Genomic DNA, 24,446 nt, shown 5'->3' on the forward strand with positions numbered 1-24,446 from the left:
CACCACTAAACACTTTTTGCACATTCATACATACATACATATATTGATTCCCATTTGAAATGCAATAGATTTGTAGATGTGTGCAATCAGGTGAATTAAAATGCTTTCCTGTCGTTGTTCAATGAATTTCAATAAATTGGTTAGCATTTCAATGTATCTGTGTAGTGAATGCCGCATTGCAGCACGATATCTTCAATAATCTTGCAGTAAAAACCCAAATTAGTCAGCAAACTTCTAGTCCACTGACCAGAATTTTATGGGGCTATTCATACCAGTTGGTGATTGAATGTTCATTGACTGGAATTTAGTCGGTCGGACCCGATAAAATGCGTGAACGCTTTCTTCTGGCAATTTGTAATGTATACTTCAGTTTACAAGGTGTCAAGATGTCATATCAGCATGGCTTCCGTAAAAGGCATACCACTACCACCGCGCTGAACTGAATTACCACCCAGATACATACATTGTGGACTGAACCACCCAAAACTCCATCATAGAACGGTGCTCGTAGCACTCTACATGTGAAAAGCTTTTCACATAGTTATTCAACCACAGCACACTACTCCAAATCAAAAAAGGTTCGCCCATTCCCCCTCACCTAAAAAGATATACAGCAATTATCTGCGTGGACGACAATCGTCGGTTCAATTTAAGAAAGAAATATCAAAAGGTATAGGTGAATTAAATAGAGGTGGTGCAGGGTGGTAGCCTATACCCGATTCTGTTGAATTTATACATATCAAAGCTCGCGTCACCACCAGAACAAGGTAACTACATTCCCTAGGCCGACGATTGCACAATAGTGGCATCAGGCCCTGGCCTCTCAATAGACGAATTAGTTTCCAAAATAAATAGTTATCTACCCCGTCTTCCTTTTCTCTCCTCGGGCGATCCTACCAAGTTCACGGTCACTCTCTTTAAGATATCCTTGCACGTCAGATTACGCAAATATTGGATACTCACGCCGATGGCACTATGTTATCAACTGTCAGTCGCCCAATGATCTTAGGTGTAAGGCTCGACAGCAACTTTACCTTTACACATGCCTCTGAAAATTGTATATTAAGTAAAAAGCTGTACGAAATTCCGCAAGCCGCTTCCCAGCAGCACAACTTACAAAGCAGTTTGTCGTCTACTCATACACTAGAAAAGACAGCTGGCGGCCTAAATGCTGCAATCAGAACTACCACGGGATGTCTTCTTATGACCTCAAACACCACCTTCATAGTGAGGCAAAAGAGCTTAACTTAAAGAGGAGTGATGAAATTACGGAAACGCAGTATTTGTGTTTGTCACAACGTGGTAGCAAACGACTGCTTGATCTAGCCCCACCTCCCAGAGGCATAAGGAAACATCTCCGTAAGCACGACGATGAGATACGGATGCAACATTATCAGAGCGTCACTCGCTATTGCAAAGGCCAAAATCTCAACTCAATAGTGATTAATTTTATACAAGGCAACTTAAACCAGAGCAGGCTTGCTGATGTGCTAGTACAACAGTTAGTTGGTCCTAGATTATAAAGCTAACTGCGTTATCATCAGCGAACCTTATAGAGACCGAAATGATTGAAACATAGACAACACTGAAACCGCCGCAATCTGGATGGCAGATGCAAACGCCGATATTGTGAATCATGTTGCCGGACAGGGCTACGTCCGCGTAACTACGAATAATACCACAATAGTAAGCTGCTACTTGTACCCGAGTGAGCCCATTCAAACGTTCAGGGGCAAGCTTGAACTTATTGAAGACATCCTGAAGGACTTAACTAGTAATTTGGTTGTGGCGGGAGACTTCTACGCAAGATCTGTGGAATGAGGAATGCCGCATGCTAACACCCGTGGAAGGTTAGTCCTTGAGATGGCAGCAGCTAGGCTCGGTTTGAACGTGATCAACACTGCTACGACATCTATATACCGACGGCCAGGCTTTGGATACTCGATCCCCGATATAACACTAGTCTCAGAAAGCCTGCTGCTGACCACTACTGGATGGAGTGTCATATCGGACCTGACTGGCATCGATCACAACTACATCGCTATCCACCTTAACGATCCCTGCCAGAGGCCGATTGTGTACAAGATCACGTTTCGTATAATATGTGATAAGGTGTTTAGTTGGGATTTTAGTCGAAAAAGTTTTTCAATAAGATTTTACACTCATCAGAAGATCCTGGGTTAAATTTAGAAAAACTTTTTCTGAGTGGGGTCACCCCTCGGCAGTGATTTGGCAAACACTCTTAACGTATTTCTGCCATGAAAAGCTTCTCAGTGAAAAATTATCTGCCTTGCAAATGACGTTCGGTGTTGGCGTGAAAACATGTAGGTCCGGATTCGCCAACTTGTAGGAAAAATTAAAAGACTCACGATGCAAATTGGAAGAGAAGCTCGGCCTTAATCTCTTCGGAGGTATACCGTGCCTTGTATTTCTTTCCAACCCAGCCGCACTACAGCAGAACGCAAATTTAAACACAAATAGAATAATTTGAATGCTTAATTTATTAATTATTTATATGCTTTTGCTTTGGCTATAGCTAAAAATTAAATTATGATTTTAAAAAGCATTTAAATTATTATTAAAAGCAGTCAATGCGTTTGAATACAAATTAATTGCATTAAATGCGTTTGTGTCGATTTTGCCATTTGTGTGATATTTTACAAATTTTTTTTTTTAATTTTCTTTGTAGGCAAGTTTTTGTCAGGGCTGCAAACCGGTTCGAAGCGAACCACCCGCTATTTTGTGGCTTTGAACCGAACCACGAACCGAACCTTTTTTTTTTTTTTCTTAACTCCAAAAACCGAACCGAATACCACCCAAAAAAAATGGTTCGGTTCGGTTCAAAATAAAGTTTCAACGAAAATTAATTAACTTATTTCATTCATCATGTTGCTTAAAAATACAATTCTAAGATAAAATTGCATACATTTTTACTCGATGGCAACGCCTTGAGTTGTCACTTTTGATAGTAATAGCGTCTACTGTTTGCGCCTGTGTTGAAAAGCTTGTGAAAAAAAAAACATTTTTACAAAATGAGTTCAAACCCCGTGCAAAACAACTTTGTACATGAAAGAGCTTTTTCATGCTTCATTTATATCATTTTTTCATTTATAATATAGTCCGAAGTAAAACACAAACCACATACATATGTATAATTATAAAAATTTTAAAGTTAAATTAATCAAATTTTTATCAACTTTCGAAACTTTTTATTAACAGCTTTTAGAAAATTTCTAAATTTGCGTTCTTGAAGCTCATTCAATTGTAGTGTAATAGTGTGCAAATTTCAAGTAGATGAGAATTACCGTTAATTTTTTTAAATTTTTTCCCTCGAGGTTGCCCATATCTTCCATATAAAAACTAATTTTGTTCTTGCGGTGTATGGATAAAAATGCGAACACCCTCTTGAAACTTTCATATTATTACACTACAGTTAGATGAGCTACAAAACTGCACACAGAAATTTTTTGAAAGTTTTTAATAAGTCTGGAAAACTGATGAAAATTTGATTAATTGTTGGGAGCCTTGTGTAAACTTTGAAATGTATATATTAGGCCGGGTCGATTTGTGGGGAGGCAAAAAATTCGCCCATTGGTCTGTGAAAATCATATTCTAGGGATCAAAATAAGAAAATTTGCCGAAGGAACCATACCTCTAAACGAATTCTGATGTCCCCCCCCCCCCCCCCTTTGGTTCGTAGGGGCAAATTTTGAAAAATCCCACTTTGAAATGCCTATGTTTTTTTTTTCTTTTTGGAGTTTATTTTTCTATTTAGAAATTTATTTAGTCAGAACATATGTAAATGAAAAAATGAATTTAACTTAGTAATAGGAAAGAAATAAAAAAAAATTATTAGAAATTAGCGTTTTTACAACCCCCTTTTAAAACCAAGGCATCACTGTGATGCATTTACATGTCGTAAAATCGCTTGTGTTTTTTTTTTAAGCCACCACAAGACACAGCAGTTAGAATTGAAATTTCCCCTACCAAAAAGTTCGACCCAAAGGGGGGGGGGGGGGACATCAGAATTCGTTTTAGAGGTATGGTTCATTCGGCAAAGTTTCTTATTTTGATCGCTAGAATACGATTTTCACAGAGCAATGAGCGATTTTTAAATCGACCCGCCCTAATATATATAGTTTGTGTTATAGTTAAAACGATATTTTAAATTGGAATTATTAAAAACTAATAAATAAACATAATTTGGGAACAATACCGTTTTAAAGGGAGACCATATTATTTTTCACATAACCGTATATCAACATTTATAAGCTTAATGCCTAAGAAAAGCGGATAATACATTTACATTTTCATGAATATCTTTTAGCTTGTGTAGTAATCTTGCATCTAAAATTTTGTTGGTATATTTTATATGTATATCGAAAGCAGCTAATTGAATAGTTTTTCTTCTCTTAAAAATACGACTACTTTCTTATGTGCAGAATATATACCTTGTAAATACTCCCTATAGGTATAGTCATGCATTCTACCATTTCCGTTCCTTACATTTTATAATAATCAACAAACCGTTTTGATAAGTATTTATTTATAAAACATGGATTTGATCTCATTAACTGTATTTTATTTGTATGCTTAGTAGATACATATCGATGGTTGGTTGCACACAGAACCCAAGTGATGAATTTCAAATTTTTTTAACTACTTTCAAAACTTAGTATTAAACGTTTGAATCATTTGAATCGGACCGGTTGAGCGGTTCAGAGGTAGCCGCGAACCGGTTCACGAACCGGTTCAAATTTTTCTTGAGTGGTTCCAAGCAGTGAACCGAAACGCTTCGCTTTTCCAGGCGTTTTGCAGCCCCGGTTTTTGTGTCTCACAATCAATAAATGGCAAATTGGCAGTTTAAAATTTTGTTATTTAATGTAAATTTGTCAATGCATTTTTCCTAAGTTATTTCGTTTGCTTTAGGTATATACACACACCCTAAGTATATTTACCTAAACATGCATATGCATAAATGTATTAGGTTTTTCAAATTAATCTGCCACTTTGGGTAAATGTAAATTGAGCTGGCAACTTGTAATTAAATTAACTACAAAATAAAAATACTAAATGAGTTAGCGTGTTAAATTTAAACTAAAAGCACATAATTTTAAATTCTAAAGAAAGAAATAGAAAAATAAAAACATAGTTAAGAATGTGTTGTTAAAGGAACGCCAACGCGAGTTGAAAAAGGGAGAAGAGAGAAGACGCCTTTACAGGACGAAAAAATCAGAGGCAGAAATACGAGAGTGCGAGAAGCTTGAGTTGTTAGCCACCAGCAAATTTTACCATAAAAATAGGCGCCAGATGGAAGGTTTCAAGTCCGGGGCAAACTCCTGTTGGAGGGATAAATTTAAGATATTTAGAAATTGTAAGACATTTGAAATTTTATTTACTTTTGTTCGGCAGAAGCATTAGCTAAACTTCTTTTTTTGGCAGAGGAGAAAACATTGAAAGCCTCATATAGACAACGTAGGACAATGTTTTGCAAAAAAACTTATTCCGTCTAATTGCGACTCCTATGGCTTATGGGAATAGATGGGATTGAAAAATCGGATGGACTAGCTAAAAATGGCGCGTTTCTTGAAGCTTGCTCCGTAGACGTCCCAATTAGATTGAGTGGGCTTACGAGAAGGTGAGTGGTGCAAATGATCGACCAAGCGGGAAAGGCGTGGGTTCAGGCGCGGGGCTATAAGGTGTCGAAGATTATGTGTAGGTCTTACAACCTTAGACCAACAAAGTTGCTTCTGTAATTAAAAGGAGAGGACTGTAGACTCATGACGGGTATTCTGACTGGACACTGCCTTCTGGCGTCACATGCTTTTAAATTAGGCTTAGCCAGTGTTGGCGCTTGCTAGGCTAAGACTCCAGCTATTAGGATTGATACGGCTGTCAGATCTAGAAGCAGCAAGTGGCTTAAGTCCTAGAAAACTTCTAGTATTTGCCAAGAGGACGGAGTTATTTTATAACATAGGTCCCGGTTTTTGATAGTTTTTTTCAGTTTGGTCCTTAAAACAAACCTCTAGTAACACTGCAGACTCACTCAGTCTATGTGAGGTCCTCATGGACCGGCCAGTTCAACCTAACCTAACCTAAGTACCAGTACTAGCGTCAAGTGTTTAGTTGCGGGCTAGGTTGAGCACTAACCTCTATGTCTATTGCAGTCACTTTGCAGTAAATTCACAGTCACGCGACGTTAAATAAGCTGAGGCTTAAACCCGTAGATACAAATGCAAACGCCATTTAATTCCAAGCCTTACTAACTACTTTCATGTGTTGACCGGTAATGGTCAGCGAAACGTATTTTAAATTGTTTGAAATCTTCCACTCAGTATTAGTATACATGTTTTTACATATACATGATCAGTGATAGGATTTTGTATGATCCCAAAAATTTCACTGTATCGCATTTCGGATGGTTGAAGAGGCTATGTCTGTAATTCGTTCCTTCGTTTCCTAATATACTGCTGACCATAAGGAGCTACTTTTTCTTGTATTGGAGGATTTGTTTATATATTTTATTTTTTATATATCCACTTTTATTGATTATTTATAACTTTTTATTATACATTTTTTTCAAAAAAAATTTTTTTATTCATTTCAATTAATTTTTAATAGCCGGAGCCGTACGCATCTTGCGCAACAAATATAAAAGTATCTTATCAAATATCAACTGAAACAGCTGTTCTATCAATCAATCATCTATCAATAAAAACGTACATGCGCTTGCGCTGCCATCTGGCGAATGTTAGCAACTGCCGGTAATGCAGTGTTAGTTCTAATCAAATATTTACAATAGTGCCATAGTACAATTAGATTTTTTTGTGTGCTCACAATCGTTTATTTTTAACAAATTATTTTAATAAAATATAGCTAAACAAAAGCACTACGATCAATAAGGCCAAAGCACGCTAATAGCACGAATCTCCATTTTACAACCAAAACCTTTGGATTCCAAATAAGAGCGAAAAAGGGACCTGCACATAAAAATAGCAATTAGAAATAATATATAAGATTTGTATTATTTGGTTTTATTTTTCTCAGTAATTTTCGAGTGTATTGTGAGTTACCCTCCTATGTCGCTAGTTAAGTTTCTTGATGAGGCCTTGTCTCCAATCCGTACCTTTACTCAAATAGTTGATTCCTTCTTTACGTCTTCTGTGGTTGGAAAGGCCTTCGATCTCTTTAGGTTGCCTCATCGCCACTTTATTATGTCTGTGATAAAGTCACTTACTTCTATCCATTTTTCGTTACTTTAAAGCATCTGTCCCACAAATGTTTCGGGAGTGTAATCCTTTCCAAATACGCTAGGCAGTATTATTTATGGCTGTGAGACATCACAACATTAGCTAAGATTGTGTTACTCCAGATCCAGTTATAATCATTGACCCTCTCACATCTCTAGGGGAAATAACATGATCAAACAAATACATTGGATATTGAATAGCATTCACTGGTGTGATATCACATCACACAACATGAAGCTCAAAAAAATATTGTTGTCTTCTAGAGGGTGACTGCAGGCTTTTAATTTCTTTTGCTTGTAGAATACCGCCCTGGTGGTCACAAACTGTAATATGCAAATGCAGGCCACTAACACAAACTGCAAAATATATCATATGACATTGTTTTTGGGGAAAAACAGAATAACAATATTTTTCCTCAAAATGTTCTTTAGTTATTCATATATTATGAATTTCATATTTCTTGCAATGGCTTCGAACTTTCCTTATGTGAGCCGGGCACTCGCCGACTATGCTGCGATTTGATTTGTTTGGTTAGAAAAAACAGTTTAAAAACTTAAGCCATTTTCCGGTCTATAAAACTAAGTAATACAGATATTAGCTAACCAACCGTAAACTTAAATAGAACCTAACTATAAAACTCACCAAAAAAAGAAAAAACAATCTAAAACAAAAAATCGATCAAACTAATGCAGCATAACTATTACTTCATAGTTGGAAATAGTTGGAGCTCATATTCAAACCACATAATTACTGGGAAAAATTGTTATTGCATTTAATAGCGTATACAACATGTACTATGATTGGATAGTGGATTGTATGTATGTGCTCACGTAAACGCATGAATATAATTCCTACGATGTGCTTATGATGTGTTTATGAAACGTTTAGGCCAATAGCATTAATAAAGCCACCACAAAATCAATATTCTCTATTTAAATATCACCAGCATTAACAACATAATGCTTTGCATTCTACGAAAAACTAATTAATAATTTCCGAACGAACTATTAATTAAGCCTAATTACAATCTAACATTGATGGCTTTAGTAAAATTATCAGAATGCACAAGCCTAACCTAAATAACGTAAATAATATACAAAAACAAAAAAGGTACAATTTACCATCAAACGCTCGCATCATTGAAGTGGTCATACGTTATTTCACCCTTTTTCGTTACATCAGCTTGTTTGTTTGCCGTTAGATATGTATGCATGTGTGTTTTTAATCATTTTCACCTCCAGTCATAAATCAATATCACACAACGCCAACAGATGAGGCAAGGAATAAACGTTGACTAACAACAGCATTGAACAAAATCGCTTGTACGCTTGCCTTTTAGGCCCGACATGAGTGCCTGACAATTTTTTGTCATACCTTTTATATTGCTCACACAAATTCATCTATCGATGTCGTTGGCGAACATTTTCATAAGTTCATTTGTTTATGTAACGACATTAAAGTGTCTTACTCAGAATACAGGAAAATCTGCGCTCGATATCTATCGAGATTAAAAAATCTCCAAATCTGTCAAACACATTATACCACGTTATTGCTTGATAAAATATGGAACCACTGTATTTTAAATCGCAATACATACAACCATATCAATTCTTGTCCTTTGAATTTCATTTGATATCCCAAATATCATGTCATATCAACATATCATATCAACATATGATATATCATATCAACATATCGCACTATCGCAAAAATGTCCTTTTTTGAAAATATGTATTTTATCTGCTTCCTGCAAGGGGAAAGTTGCTTATCCAAATCTTGTCATTCTTTCTGTCATGGCTGTAAAATAATATATCGGTAGGGTCACTCCGGCATACCCGGCTCAAAGTCTCACTGAAGTTTGCAACGACTTCTCGCTCTGCGCTGCATATTGCATTATCGACTCATCATATTATATGACATCACCTTATTTCAAAATATACCATACTCTACTTTAAATTTTCATTAGCAGACTCTGCATTTTCCACTCTACAACTCCCCTCATCTCGTTCGTCCTCTACCTACTTATATGTCGTGCCCTCTTTTTTCAACTCCCTCATACTCCCTCTACATTTCTCACTATTCCACCTTTTTATTAAGAGGATGACTATACCAAAAGTAGTATACCTACATAAGATATTGTTACGAATATTAGCAAAGCTGAAGAGTGCTGCCATCTCCAGGCCGATGCTAAGCAGTGACGTGAATTCACATCCATAATTCAATCATTATGTATCTACATAAACGAATCAATAATTGCGTCTACACATATGTACACATTCCGACGAGCACCATTTACGTACAAGGCAGCGAGAGATGAGATGTCACACACAGATGAATTTACTTATACGCTTATGTGTGTGCGGGAGACTGTAAACTACCAACACATGCATATATCTTGTCACAAGAGAGAGCAATAATTTGTGCACGTAGTTGTGGCTGGCGATTTTGTAGCCGAAACAACTAGTAACTTCTGGAAATCGAAGAGCCTAGAAGTATGCAGCGTAAACTATAAAAGCGGTGCAGGCGAGTAAGAAGTAATTCAGTTTGATTTGAATTGTCAAGCAGTTACGAGTAAGACGATATCTAGCGAGCAATACCACTATTATTTTGAAAGTCAGTTTCCTTTAAGCTATCAGTTTGGTTATTAAGCTATTCGTTGCACAGTTGAGTGTTATTGTGAAGTATTTTAATAAAGGCCATTTTTCCATTTTCAATATTGGAGTTATTTATTCAACAGTTTAGCGATACGATCCTAGAAAAAGGGCAAATAAGAGGATTTGCAGGAAATTCGTTACAATATATAATAGCTATTTCAAACAGATTACAATATATTTTAACCTTGGATTTTTATGCGAAGGCGTGGCACTCCTCTTATGCTATTGTCCCATATTTTGAACTTTCTCTGCTCCATCCCATGGTAAAAAAAAAGATTATCAATGTATACAATATATTGTAACTCATCGCGTCATGCCAAAAACTGTCGCTTGTTATTTTTTCACACCATAATACTCCGTTTCTTTTTATATTATCTCGTAACTTTCCTTAACATCACATGCCATATCTTTTTTCTAATATGTAAAATATTTCAGAAGGTATCATTATATTTAACACAACTTCATATCATATCCTAAGTGTTTCATTTCACATATTATATCAAATCACTCAACTGACTTCATACCAAATAGAAGGTCTTGAATATCAATTTACATAAATAATATATCTAATTGAACTTCGTATCATATCATACCTTAACATTTCACGTCACAGAATTTTTGCGACGCTTAGAATCTACCTCATGCAGCTATCAAATCAAGTCGCATAATTTTCATACATAGTCTATTGTTTTCCATAGTATCATTTTATATTTATAATATCATATCACTTAAAATCATGCTGAACCATTTCATATCATTTAATGTCATTTCATATCATCAAAGCATTTCGTAACAATTATTTAGTTTCATAAAATTATATATCGGCTTATACCACATTACTGCTAGAAGACGAAGTAGCTCGTGCCATATCTTATAATAGATATCATATCATCACATAGCTTTGCATTCCAATTAATATCACATCACCACATCTCATACCATATGATAAAGAATTAATTAATTTTATATGTAAATGAGTTACCAAAAACGTTTTCAATCTAATATCAATAACAAAAAAAATGGTTTTGTTGAGACACTTTAATGTTCATACATAAATGAAAATAATCTCAATGTTATTAATACAAACAATGAAAACTCTCCACGTTATAATAATATAACCGTCAGAAGCTCAATCCAATCCACGCCAGTGCAATCAGAACCCGCATAATGGTCTCTTTCATTTAAACACTCACTAGACCATGTTTACGTAATTAGTGAAATGGGGAAACATTCGAACCCGCTAAACGAATCGACTAGGCTAGCCTATGTAAACATTAAGTTTATTTGAAATATAGATTAACTAAACAGATATGCAATTGAAAATTTTCATTTTGATATCCCAACTGTTTTAGCTTTCCGTACCTACTTAATTTCCTTTTCCTACTTCTATTACAGGTGCTGGCAACACACACTGGGGTTATGGCTCCGCATCTGCATACTCACCGTACTTAGCTAGCAGTGGACTCTCCTCGTGTACAACGCCAACATCGGCACAATTTAATAATCCAGCTTTGGGCTTTACCTGCTCCTCCAACGATCAGGCAAACAATCAAGACTTTACAGGCAGCGCAAATCGTGATTGTGTACCAAGTAAGTAATATTGTAAACCTTATCACTTGGTTAGTCCTCTAGAAAGGAGAAGCATGCCATCGAAATCCTTCTTCTGCTAGCCTGGTAACGGGATACTAATGAACACTAGAATAGATCACTAAAGTCCTAATGTTTCTTGTTTTTTTTTTTCACTTTCAGTGCTCCCCGACTCCACAGCCACCGATTTAGATCAGCATTTGAGTAATCTTGTAGGCTCTACCACCGGACAGATGACACACCACAGTTTGCTCGGCTCGAGTGCTCAATCGGCAATTTCATCCACAGTCAATGGTGGTGTTGGAACCAATTCTATACTCGTGCCACGCTATCATCATACTAATGCCAATAACGATTACAATGTGCACTCCAGCCAAAATGGACCGCGCAGCTTGAGCGACTCTTCGCAAGCCGAATCACCGGTACAAGAAGATTTACTCTCAACAAACACACCAAATTTGGGAGCTGGCACCGGCACTGGCGGTGGCACTGGCAATGGCTCCAACAACGGTAATGGCAGCGCAAATGGCAGCTCAGGTGGTGGTGGTAGTGGCTCCAACTCATCAGCGGCAAATAATTCTTTGGTCGGCGCTAATCATAACTTTCCCGGACTCGTTAATCAAACACAAAATTCCAGCGTATATGGTGGCGGCAGCGGTGGTGGTGTAGGTGTTGGTGGTGGAGGTACAGGCACAGCCGGTGCTGGTTGTAATGGTTCACTCTATCCTGTGCTGCCTGCTAGTCTGCTCTACTCACAACTCTACACTGCGGCCAATCAAACACACGGCTTTCATTCGCATGCGCTAACACCCTCACACACTTCGCCCAACTCCTCGGTACATGGCGCTGAACTGCAAAGTGTTATGGATCATATCAATAATGTTGGTGTGGGTGTAGGTGTACGTCAACAACATAACATAATGGCAGGTGGTGGTGTGACGCATCCGGGTGATTTGACGTTGATCGGTAATTGTGGCGCCTCGGTGCGTAATATCGAAGATGGCAGTAACACACATAGGCAAGTGGCCGCCTTGGCGGCACATCGTGGACATCATACACCAACTGATAATGGTGGTAGCGTGTGGCGGCCATATTGAGGTCAGGTGCTCTGGTGCGGCTCGGCAGTGCTATAGTGTTACGAGAACTTGGAGAGTGAGCGTGAGAGCGGCGGCGCCGGCACCAGTGAACCACCTAAATATTGGTATGGTTGAGAAGGCAGTTGATATGATAATTTTTTTGGAGTTGAACGAAAAACTAAACTAACGATATAACTTCAGTGTTGAATTGGGGTTGAAGTGCAATAATGTTTTTGAGTGTTGAACTCGGGTAAGTTTTGTTGATTTAAATCCATTTTGTGTAAATAAATTTTGTAAATATACCTTATAGTTGAATGAAAGTTGGCGCGTAGTGGGTTAATTTGAAGGAACTTGTACCACAATTTGATATTATTAATTAGCTGTTGCCAATATCAGATAAATCGAATTATACTAAAAACAAATCCAGAATGTATACGCTTTGAAAAAAATACTTTGAAAAATGAAAGTGAGCTTTTCAAAAAAAAAAACAAAAAATTGGGATAATTACATTTTCGTGTTATCTCTGGTTTTAACCATGCCGTCTTTTAACTTTATAAGATTTAACGCCCTGGTAACTATATTTGTTGTTGTTTAGTGATAAAACCGGAAGTGGAGTGACATAAGGTCAACGTACATAAGGTCAATTGACATTATACACACTTCAAATGAACATAAGATCAATTGGCCTTATGACCACTTCAAATGGCCATGACGTCAATTGACATTTTGACCTTTCTTAATTTGCCTTAATGGACATTTAGTAAATTTCCGTTTGTCCTTATGACTTTTTCGGAAAAAATACCATAACCGTTATATCATAAAAATAATTTGCCTTATGACAACTTTGAAAAAAAATAGTTGACTCTATGACCATAACCATGACCATAACTATGACAGTAACCATTTGAAAATGGATGTTATGACCGTTTCATATGGTCACAACTTCAACTGGTGCCATTTGAAGTGGCCATAAGCTCAATTAACGTTATGGCCGTTGAACTTATGTCACCTATTCGAAACAAGAGACAACAACATTTACTCTCTCACTAAGTTCAACGTATTTCTCTTAAGTTAAGTGGCCATCTCGAAACAGCTGATTTAATTTTTGCAGCCAAACAGACGAAGTGGATATTTTAATGGAAATGAGTCAATTTGTGTGATATTGAAATATACTTTGATTAACGTTAAATTTAAGACCTAATTTTTGTTAAAAAAAAAGATTTACTAATTGAAGATTGCTCACTGTAAAGTTGCCAGATGTCACTGATTGGTGGTAAAATTGCCAGTTGTTAACATTGCCACCAAAACTGTGATTACGCTAATTATTTCAAGTTCAAATTTATATTTTTCAAAAACTTCAAATTGAAGTGAAAAAGTTTTTAACTTCCAGTTTTAAAGTAAGTAAAATATTTAAATTGCATAAGAAGAAAGAAAAAAATTTTTTTTAATACTAATTTTCAAGATGCTTGCCAGCACACCTTTCTACGATCCCACGAAATATAATATTTTTGTTGTAGGAAATAAATGAAATAAAAGGATTTTATTTTATAGCTCCTTGCTATTAGTTTATAAAATAAAGCGCTACTTTTGTCACATAATTTCTACAAATTAACCCACTGTGCGTCTTTGAGGGAATAAGTTTTAATTGTAAGAAAATGTGTCAATATTTTAATGAATAAAAAAAAAAACTAGTCGAATATGTTTTGAAAATGTTAGTAATAAAAGTAAAGAGTGAAGATGATTTTTTAAATATTATTTAGTCAAAAAAAGTGTATTAACTTTAACATATATAAATAATATACACACACATACGTCTCCAAGAGCCCCTAGCAAATTATAAAAAAAAAACTTTATCACTAAGAAGTACGCATTGACAAAATTAAATTTAGAAATCAATTACGGTGGTCAAGTATTAAAGAAATGTTATGATGTAAATGTTAAAAAACAAACAAAAACTAAATAATTGTAAAACATAATAGTAAGCATTAGGGTGAGTCCAGCTGGGTGGAGAAAATATTTCAACTAAAATATACGTTATTCATAGATAGGTTTTGCATTCATTCTGCCAAAGGTCATCTTCGATTACCAAGTTAGCTCCAATTAAGCATACAAAAACTTTAGCACCTACTTGTGTAGTGGTCCTTACACTCAGCAGTGATCGGCGTACCGTAGCGTACTTGAAAAGCTCCTCAGCACCAGCAAAAGTTTCAGAAAATTTGTGTTCCTGAAAAGAGGGTAAAAATGGTTGGCTAATTCGACAAAGAAACATGTTTTGAACTTTACGAAGCCAATACTTCAAAAACTGTTTCTAGTATATTTACTATCATTTAAGAGTTAAGGAAAGTGTAAAAATTTTTAAAATAATTCAAATGTTTCCAAAAATTCAAAAAATTGTTTTGGGTGCATCATCCCTGTGCGATACATCGCTGTCCCCATTTGGGAGGGCGCAGAAGTGTTCCCTCCGTGATCTAAGAACTCTCTCGGCATTGGTAACAAATACTTAAAACCGTCAATCTGTCTCCGAACTTTTTGGTAAATTTGCGGTTGTTATTTCTTGCGGCTAGCAGATTAAGCTTCTTGTACTCACGCCTTTCTCCCTCTGCCACGCCTTTCTCCCTCTGCTTTTTTGTTCTTGTAAAGGCGTCTCGTTTCCCTTTTTAGCTCGCGGTAGTGTTCACCCACTCTTCTTGTTGCGCTCGCCTTTGCCGTAGCTCTGTAGGAAACGTGTGTTTTGTTTCTTTGCGTTTTTTGGTCCCTGGTTTTAGCCACGCAGGGGCGGCCACCCGGAGGAGGCCGCATACATTGGCTGCGACGAGATAATTGTGCGAGTCGATTTTAGGTCCTCGCATCGTGTGCATATCTCAAACGCTGTACGCATGCCGTTCGTCTATCACATCGTGGTCTATCTGATTGCGAGTATTTCGACAGCCATGTAGATTGATGTATATTTTTATGCATGTAGCTCGTACTAGATGTGACCATGTCTCGAGTACCGTCGAAGTCGATCTGCTTCAGTTCGTTAGGAGAGGTTTCATTGGTTTCGTTGTGTAGGCTAAACTTTCCGCATGTGGCGCCAAAAACACCTTCTGTGCCTACCCTGGCGTTTAAGTCGCCAAGCACGACTTTTATATCATGGCGGGTCCAGCGCTTGTATGTGCGCTCTAAACATTCATAAAAGGCGTTTATCACCTCACCGTCTCTCTCCTCTCTCGGTGCATGAGCGCAGATTAATGATATATTAAAAAATTTTGCTTTCATTTGGATAGCGACGAGACGTTCGTCCATAGGGTGAGTTAGAAAATTATTGGTCAAATTTTGACATACATATGTCGCTGCTTGGAGCTGCCAGGTAAACACAGCTGCACGTGAGTCTGGAAAACAATCCAGTATCAGCAAAACTAGCAGCGCTTCAGATAAAACTGCTGCAAATGTATTTTGGTCCTTAGAAGCGTCGTGCAAGTTTGGATGATGAAAGGTACAGAGTAGCTTTTAATAACTAAACGATAGATATATAATATATTATATATATATATATATATTTATATATATATATATATATATATATTTTAGATATATAAGATTTTTGTTACCGATCAGTTTGTTTGGCATGCAGATTTTTTGATTTGTATAAGCTTTTCTGATCTAATTGTTCATAGTGCGAATAAAAGAGACTTATTCCACCTTATAACTCAACGTTTCGCCAAATTTCCTTGGCATCATCAGGAGTTGAGATATCTATATTTATTTAATATAAGAAAGCGAACATTACAATAAGTTTTTATTTTTTTTCATGTTCACCGTCTCCTTACATATCTCTATATATATGGATGTAAAAAAATAAAAACTTATTGTAATGTTCGCTTTCTTATATTAAATAAATATAGATATCTCAACTCCTGATGATGCCAAGGAAATTTGGCGAAACGTTGAGTTATAAGGTATAATATATCATATATGCATTTGATGTATTCGGTAGCCCTGATTTGGGCAACGTTTGCAGTTTGTCTAGATTCTGAGTATGATATACTTAGTCTCTATTTTTGTATGGAGCTAGAAAACGAATTGGACTGTTTGAATTAAAACTCAATTTTTCTGTAATAACATTCTTTGGCAATTTAAGATTACTCCAAGGACCACCCTTATTTCACTGCATTTATGAATGTGTAAGTAGTTTGTATGTATGTAACTGTTTACTGTTTTACCTACAGCAGCAGAGCAAAACTAAGTTCCTACGCCGTTGCAAATAACTTTAAGTTTATCCAACCTTTCTGGTATTATTACTCAAAAATGTTGTGATTGTATTTACATAAGTAAGCATTTGTGCAATATTTTTTCCATTTGAAATAAAATATTTGTTAAAAATGTGCAATTTTTTATTCAATAATTTTCTTAGGTACGAGTATTCTAAAGCTTTTGTTTTGTTATTTGGAAAAATATATTTGGGTTTTGTTATGGCGTTTTCTTTTCTGGGAAAAATGCTACCCTCATGTTGCACTCTTCTAACATTTGTTCGGAATCAACTGGCGCTTTGCAAAAAAGCTTAATTGGCAGATAATGATACCTCTTTTCTTATTCAGTGGAAAATATTTTGTGAAAGGAACACACAAATTTATGGTAGAGCTGAGGTGCGACAACAGGGCAACATTATTTTCGTAAAAGAAAATGCCATTAAACAATCATAATTTTCCGCAACTAAACTTCCTTCATATGTATGTATGTATGTATGTATGTATGTATGTACGCACACATTGTACTAGAAAAATAGTTGTAAAATAACAAAAAATAATCCAAAGATATATGTGACCCGGCCTATGAAAAGGTGGCTTATGACTCAAAAAATAAATTGCGAGAAACAGCTGTTAAAGATAAACAATGCATTTCTTCAGTTTCTTAGTAGTATTTTTTTTTTTTGAGTCATAAGCCACCTTTTCATAGGCCGGGTCACATATATTAATTTACATAAATGTATATGTATGTATGCAAATGAAAGGCAAAAAAGCCTTAAATAAATAGAAAAATTTTAAATGTACATAAATATCATTTAAGCGCACAAACACAGATATTAACTCATATATTGTCTATGTGTTTGTGTTTTTGTGTATATGTAAAATAAAATTAACTTAATTAACGATAGCAATAGGAATTTTGCAAAAACTAAATATTAAAAACATTTTAACAGCTAAAAAAAACCATAGATACATATTTAATAAAAGATATGAAAAATTGCTGTCCAAAATATTTGAGGATTTCGAGGTGTACACTAAGCGGCAAGAAAATACCTACCAACCTGTAAAAGCCCTGATCTTCTAAAGTGTGCTAAGTATGTAAAGTTGGTCCAGCATTAATGTTTCTTAGAGCATAAAAGAGGGCAACCAAAATATTAAAAGTGTCTAACGATTTAAAAGAAAATGTACTCACGCATATAAGTAAAACAGTAAAAGAAAAATTTCACCATCGTAATTAAAGAATTATATTGTGGAAATAAAAATTTTAAATGTAAACAAATATATATACAAGAGATGCGTTTTTATTTATTGTGTAAAAGGAAACTTCTATTTTTCTGGTGGGCTGACATTAGATCAATGGCCAAAAGGTCAATAAACCTAATGGCCACATTAAATCGCCATAAAATAAACTGGCCTGATGCAGGTCCGGCCGCAGGATTTTCCATTGGAGGGGGTCATATATTTTAAGAGTTCAAGATCAAAAACCCAAGATACAGTGTGTTTGATACAGGGATGTTTGAACCCCCAGAACCCAAAACTCTCCCAACAAACTGACTGACCTTATGACCATTTAAAAAAAAAGAGTTGACCTTATGACCACTGCAGAAAAGCAAGATGATCATAATGCTAATTTCGTTGTCATTGTAACCATTTGAAATTTGACGTTGTGACCAATACATATGGTCATAGCTTCATAGCTTCAATTGACTTGGTGCTTTTGGAAGTATTCATAAGCTCAATCGACGTTTTTGGCCGTTGACTTTATTTCAGTCCTCCTACCCCCTTATTTCTCTGTTTTTTTTTTCCTTTTTTTTTTAAATTGGGTGTTTTAGCGGTGTTGTATCTGAGTTGTTGTTTCTGTACTTCCGAAATATTTTGACCACTTTTAGCGCTTTTGATAATCCTTTGCCGTATAAAGATTCATACGATCCCGAACGACCAATTAATAGAAATTTGCAGGGCTCTCTGGGAGGGTGGAACCGTGTATAGAAGTCCATGCAAGTGATTATTTTGCATGCGGTTCAAGCAGCTCATTACTTCCGGTCGCTTGCAGCCGAGTATCCTCTGGGTAGCCACCGAACATCCGTTTAGTGGTGAGCTAATGTGATAAGGCCGCAACTTGGCTAGGCCACTCTGACATACTCGGTTTAAGGGATACCTGGGGGATCTTCAATCGGCAGCGTCCGTCCACCACGGGGTGCGGCTGCAAGCGGGCGTCTTTTCAAGCGGCTCGCTATATAAACGTGCAAATAATATTTTCATCCCCGCTGAGCGGGTTGTGCGCAGGGCTTGGCAGCCGCCACGTAAAACCACAATTCAATTAAAAGCAACCCTTTACTGATGACGACCATGACAAACATTTAAAGGACAATGATTTGAGGGCATGCACCTGGAACGTCCGCGAAAGACGATTTCTATAAGCGCTGTCCCCGTCACGATAAAAAAGTCGTGCTTGGCGACTTTAATGCCAGGGTGGGCAAAGAAGGTGTTTTGGCCCCACAGTCGGAAAGTTCATCCTGCATAACGGAACTTCTGCTACTTCTCCTACTGTACTGAGGCTGATTGACTTTGCGGGGACTCGAAACATATTCATATCCAGCACGAGGTACATGTATTAAAATATACATCAAGCTACAAACATGGCTGTCCGCCAAATGAAATATACGCTGATCGACCACATTATAATAGATGGATAGGACGCCTCCAGTGTTCAAAATGTGCGCACGATCCGAGGACCTAACATGGATTCGGATTATTAACTCGCCGCAGCCAAATTACGCACCCTCCCGCTCCCTGCGCGGCTAAAACCAAGGAACAAAAAACACAAGGAAAGTTAGACGTCGAAGGGGCAATCGCATTAAACTTCCAATGATTTCGCAACTCGACTCTCACACCCGCTCTCAGAGAGCACCAGTCCGCAAGTAGGGGATCCCATAAACAGCGACAACTATTGCGGAATCAGCCTTTTTTTTATCGTATATAAGGTATTGTCAAGCATATTGTGTGAAATATTGAAGCCCGCCGTAAATCAGTTAGAATTGGGAGGAACCTCTCCAAGCCATTCGAATCTAAACGAGTTTTCAGACAGAATGACCTCTTATCGTGAGACATATTTAATTTGATGCTGGAGAAAATTATACTAGCTGCTAGAGCGTGCAATTACTGGAGCACGCTAACGACATTGATATCATCGGCCCAAACACCTGCGCCGTAAGTTCTGCTTACTCCAAGCTGGAAGAAGAATCGGAAACGATAGATTTACAGGTGAATGAGAGCAAAACGAAATACCTGCTGTCATCAAGCTAAGAATATGCCCATTTGCACCTTGGCAGCCAAGCTATTGGTTGTAGCCATAGTTTTAAGATAGCAAAAGACTACGTTTATTAGGGAGCGAGCATTAACACAAACAACAACATCAGCTTTGAAATCCAGTGAATAATCACTCTTGCCATTAAACGCTACCTTGGACTAGTAGGAAAAGTAAAGTCCTCTCTGTAGATTATGGGAGTGTGCGAAAAAAAGGTTCTTCGAAAGATTCATGGGTCTTATGCGTCGGCGATTACGACGGCGAGTAACGAAGTAGATATAATAATGAGCAATACAAGCTTTAAGCAGACGGTAACATAGTGCAGCGAATTAAAGCCATCGCCTATGAGGCTAGGCCATGTTATGAATGAAAGATGATGCTCCGGCCAAAAAGGTATTTATCGGAACCAGCCTATGTAAGCAGATAAAGATGACGATTCCCACTGTGAGGTGGGTTTTGTCGAAGGCTGAGGTAAGCTCAGCCGCTCCAGGGTCAGGCGAAGTTCCCACTAACCTCTACCAATTAATAACACAATTAGTTGTTGTTTTGTTCCGAACACGCACACACACACGATGCGGCTTTGACTTTCGATGCCGACAGCCTTTTATGCCAGAGAGAGAGAGAGAGATGCACATAAACACGATGCGGCTTTGACTTTTGATGCCGACAGCCTTTTCTGCCAGAGAGAAAGAGAGAGAGAGAGATGATAGCGCAGGAGCGACGGAAGCGTGTATCGAAAATGACGGTACGGGTCGCGGTTCTCAGGGAACGGTGGTGATGATCCTCAAATAGTATCTTACCCCCAGAGAAAACTTACTCGGATTGGTTCAGGGGGGTTACGGTGGTGCTCCTATGGCTAACGATTGACGGCGGCGGGCAGGAAGGGCGCGGTTTGACCTAGGTGAAATATATCGGTTAGTAATACCCAACGTACAAATATATGTGTATACATGGGTGCTGGGTAGATTCAGTACTCCTCTCAGGTAGACTCGAATAAGAGGCCTAGCGACCATGAGCTGTGTAGTGAAGTCCACCGTTGCATTCGGCTCGGCACCCCAATCAGGAGGCGGGGGAGGGAGATGCTCTTCGGCCACCCTGATTGAACTGTATGCGCCTCATACTATCCCCATTTGTTGCTGGGTTGACTCAGTACTCCTCTCAGGGGGCCTCGGACAAGAGTCCTAGCGACCATGATTGGTGTAGTAAAGTCCACCTTTGCTTATGGCTCGGTACTTCAACCATGGAGCGGGGGAGCGAGATGATCCTCGGCAACCCTGGGTGAACTGTCCGCGACAAATGCCACCCGTATTGATATTTATTAAGCCTGGCATGCCCCTCAAGTGGAGCCCTGGACGCGCCTTGGGGGAACTACCCGTGCCCATCTGTCCTTCAATGTAGAAGGGGAGCGTATCCCCTCCTACCCCGTGGGACGTTGTTCTCAAGCTTGGTTTCCCATAGGTGGGGGGGGGGGGAGATTTCTTGGCCCGATGGGTTCGCTGAGAATCTTCGCCGTTCACCTTGGGACCCTTTTGATACCTACCATCGTAAGTTGGCCTCGGCCTTACTTACCAAGGTAAAGTATGCAGTAAGTGATGGCGTTTGCCATTATATACTTGGCAGCGTATAAAGTTGTTAAAAATTCAGCTCATCGATAACTCCTCGTTATGATAGCGAATGAAAAATGCTCGTCAGATAGTCAGTACCATGCGTGCTGAGTATGTTTGGTTGTTCACTGTTGGTACTTGGCATACCATGCGTGGATTGTTGTTCGCTGTGCAAGGCGATCGTAGGGTATGTATATATTTAATGTTAGGGCTGTGAATAGGTTATTGTGACGTAGAATTTTGCTACGTTACACCACTTTGCTGTAAGCTCTAGTTGGAAAACGATTTAAATTCCTTTGCTGTAACCAATTGAAGCCAATTAGTTCAACGAAGAAGCGACTGGCGCGTTTTATTGGACGGTGATAACCGTTCAAACGGTTAAGCGCCAATTAATAAGTGAGTAAGAACATTTTATGTAAAGCTGCTACAGTCCTGGCTGTAGCACATCCCGTAGACTTGCAAGTTTTAACTCATTATTGTGGAAGCTTTATTTTTTAAACGGTTTTATTTAGCTTGAATTGACAGGCCGGTCGCACGGCCGTTGTGAAATAGTAATTGAAATTTAAGTAACTTCCCGATAAGCTACAAGCTTGAAACTTGGAATATAGTTCAGAACCCGATGACAATGAATAAAAAGAAAAAAATCGCCGCTAGGTGGCGCATAGATCGAGATATTCCCAAAATTTGCATTTGTGGTCCGATTTGGCTCATATTTGGAAACATAATACATAAAAGAATAGAAAGCGACCTATCAAAAAAATCGCCGCTGGGTGGCGCAAGGATCGAGATATTCACAAAAATCGTATTTGTGGTCCGATTTGATTTGGTCCGTATTTGGAACACATAATACATACATGAATAGAAAGCGACCCATGATGCCCGATTTGGCTCATATTTGGAACAAATATTGCATACAGTCCAGTAGAAGTGACATCAAAATATTTTGGGACAAGCATACGTGGCGCAGAGTCGAGTAAAGTCTTTGGAAGGATTATGTATTGAGGACTTAGGTTGTAACAAATTGTCAGGAAAGAGTCCTTGTAATAATGAGTCACTAAATGAACTAAATAGAATAGGAAATAATAGGCAATTAAATAAAGACTAAAAACTTGAAAATAAACAAAAATTTAAAAAAAATTTTAAGTTAAACGGTTTTATTGAAAACAATACTTACATGAAATAATAATAATACGAAAAGCTAGAAAATAATTAGGTAGGTCCTGGGTACTAGTCATCACACGCCTTATCCATCTAGGGCGTTGATCAGACAATTAAATAAAAGCGTTGGACGCGTCATATTTCTATTGATAGTCAAAAGTAAAACCAACTGAACCTTAATCAGGTTATGCTACGCCTCACATTTTTAGAAATTTCACGCGCCCAACGCTTTTATTTAATTGTCTGATCAACGCCCTAGATTGATAAGGAGTGTGATGACTAGTACCTAGGACCTACCTAATTATTTTCTAGCTTTTCGTATTATTATTGTTTCATGTAAGTATTGTTTTCAATAAAACCGTTTAACTTAAAAATTTTTTTTTAAATTATTTTCTAATCATCTGGATGGACCGTTTGAGCTCGTGGTCACTTTATAACAAGAAAAGAGTTTCGTAATGCACATGCGACAATGGCGACTAAGAAGAAGAGAACAAATTACATAAGTAATTCCTTATACTTATATACATATATATATATATTTTTCTGCTGTCTAAAATATACCACTCCCATACCAACTCTTGTATGTAAAAAAAGCCTGCTAAAAGCAACGGAAAAGTAGAAATAGCATCAGTGACACGTTATTTATGAGGCCACGTTGAAATTAAAAGTTCCAATTTGTAAACGCAACCAAAGAATAAAAACTCGACTAATGTGTAGCAATATTTTACCATACAACACCAATAGACAATGGTAAAAAGGACAAGAACGTATGTAATTGCATTCTCTAATAAAGCGGAACGATGAGAAAACCACGAAAAAAATAAATAAATAAAAAATAACTAAAACGCAGGAACAAAGAGCTGACTAAGTAAAAAACGAAAGAAAAATTTGCGAACAGACAGACGCAGAACGACAAAATTAACAAAATAAAATTCAGCAAAAAATAATTGAATACAACGAAGTTTGAAAAGTTTTGTTTTTTTTTTTTCGATACGAATTTATCGAATCAAGTACGATCTTTAAGAGTAGAGTGAAAGGGAATTTGTCTCGAGGGCAAATATAATTCCTAGCGTAGGAATCTGTTTATGTATGTATGTGCCCATGTATGTATGTATATATGTATGCATATAGAGCTGGAGTATAGCGCATCAAAGTATACAAAGCATACAAAGTAATTTTCTGCTCAATTTATTTCACATTGTGGCGTCCAATTAAGCTAAGACAAGGGTAAAACGATAAAGGTGGGTGACATTTTATATCTGCTCGAAACGCAGAATGCGAATCTATATATTGGACGACATCAGCCACCGGATAGTGGACTTATATACGTAGCAAACGATTCGACCGGGCGACCACACGAAGCGAAACGGAACAAATGAGCATAGCTGCGGGTCACAGATTTCAAATGAATGAATAACGAGATACACACACCCACACAAGTAATGAGCATGAAATGTGAGAACCATCTCTAAAACTCTATTGAGGAAGAAGCGAGTTGGACAGCAACGTTGCCAGATGGAGATGTCAAATAATCATAATTTATTTAATAAATAATTTGCAATACAAAAAGTTGTTAGCTATTAA

At 37.4% G+C, this 24,446-nt stretch overlaps 1 protein-coding gene across 1 annotated transcript in view; it reads left to right on the top strand.

Moving 5' to 3' along the window:
- Positions 1-12,694, top strand: part of RunxA (Runt related A) — a 68,292-nt gene extending 55,598 nt beyond the window's left edge. The window contains exons 4-5 of the mRNA XM_067780609.1: positions 11,300-11,494; positions 11,654-12,694. Of these exons, the coding sequence (XP_067636710.1) occupies positions 11,300-11,494; positions 11,654-12,588 (1,130 nt within the window). The 3' untranslated portion in view covers positions 12,589-12,694. The remainder of the gene's footprint in view (positions 1-11,299; positions 11,495-11,653) is intronic.
- Positions 12,695-24,446: the final 11,752 nt, after the last annotated feature.

This window comes from Eurosta solidaginis, chromosome 4 (genome assembly GCF_040869045.1).
Source record: "Eurosta solidaginis isolate ZX-2024a chromosome 4, ASM4086904v1, whole genome shotgun sequence".
Classification (NCBI taxonomy): Eukaryota; Metazoa; Arthropoda; class Insecta; order Diptera; family Tephritidae; genus Eurosta; species Eurosta solidaginis.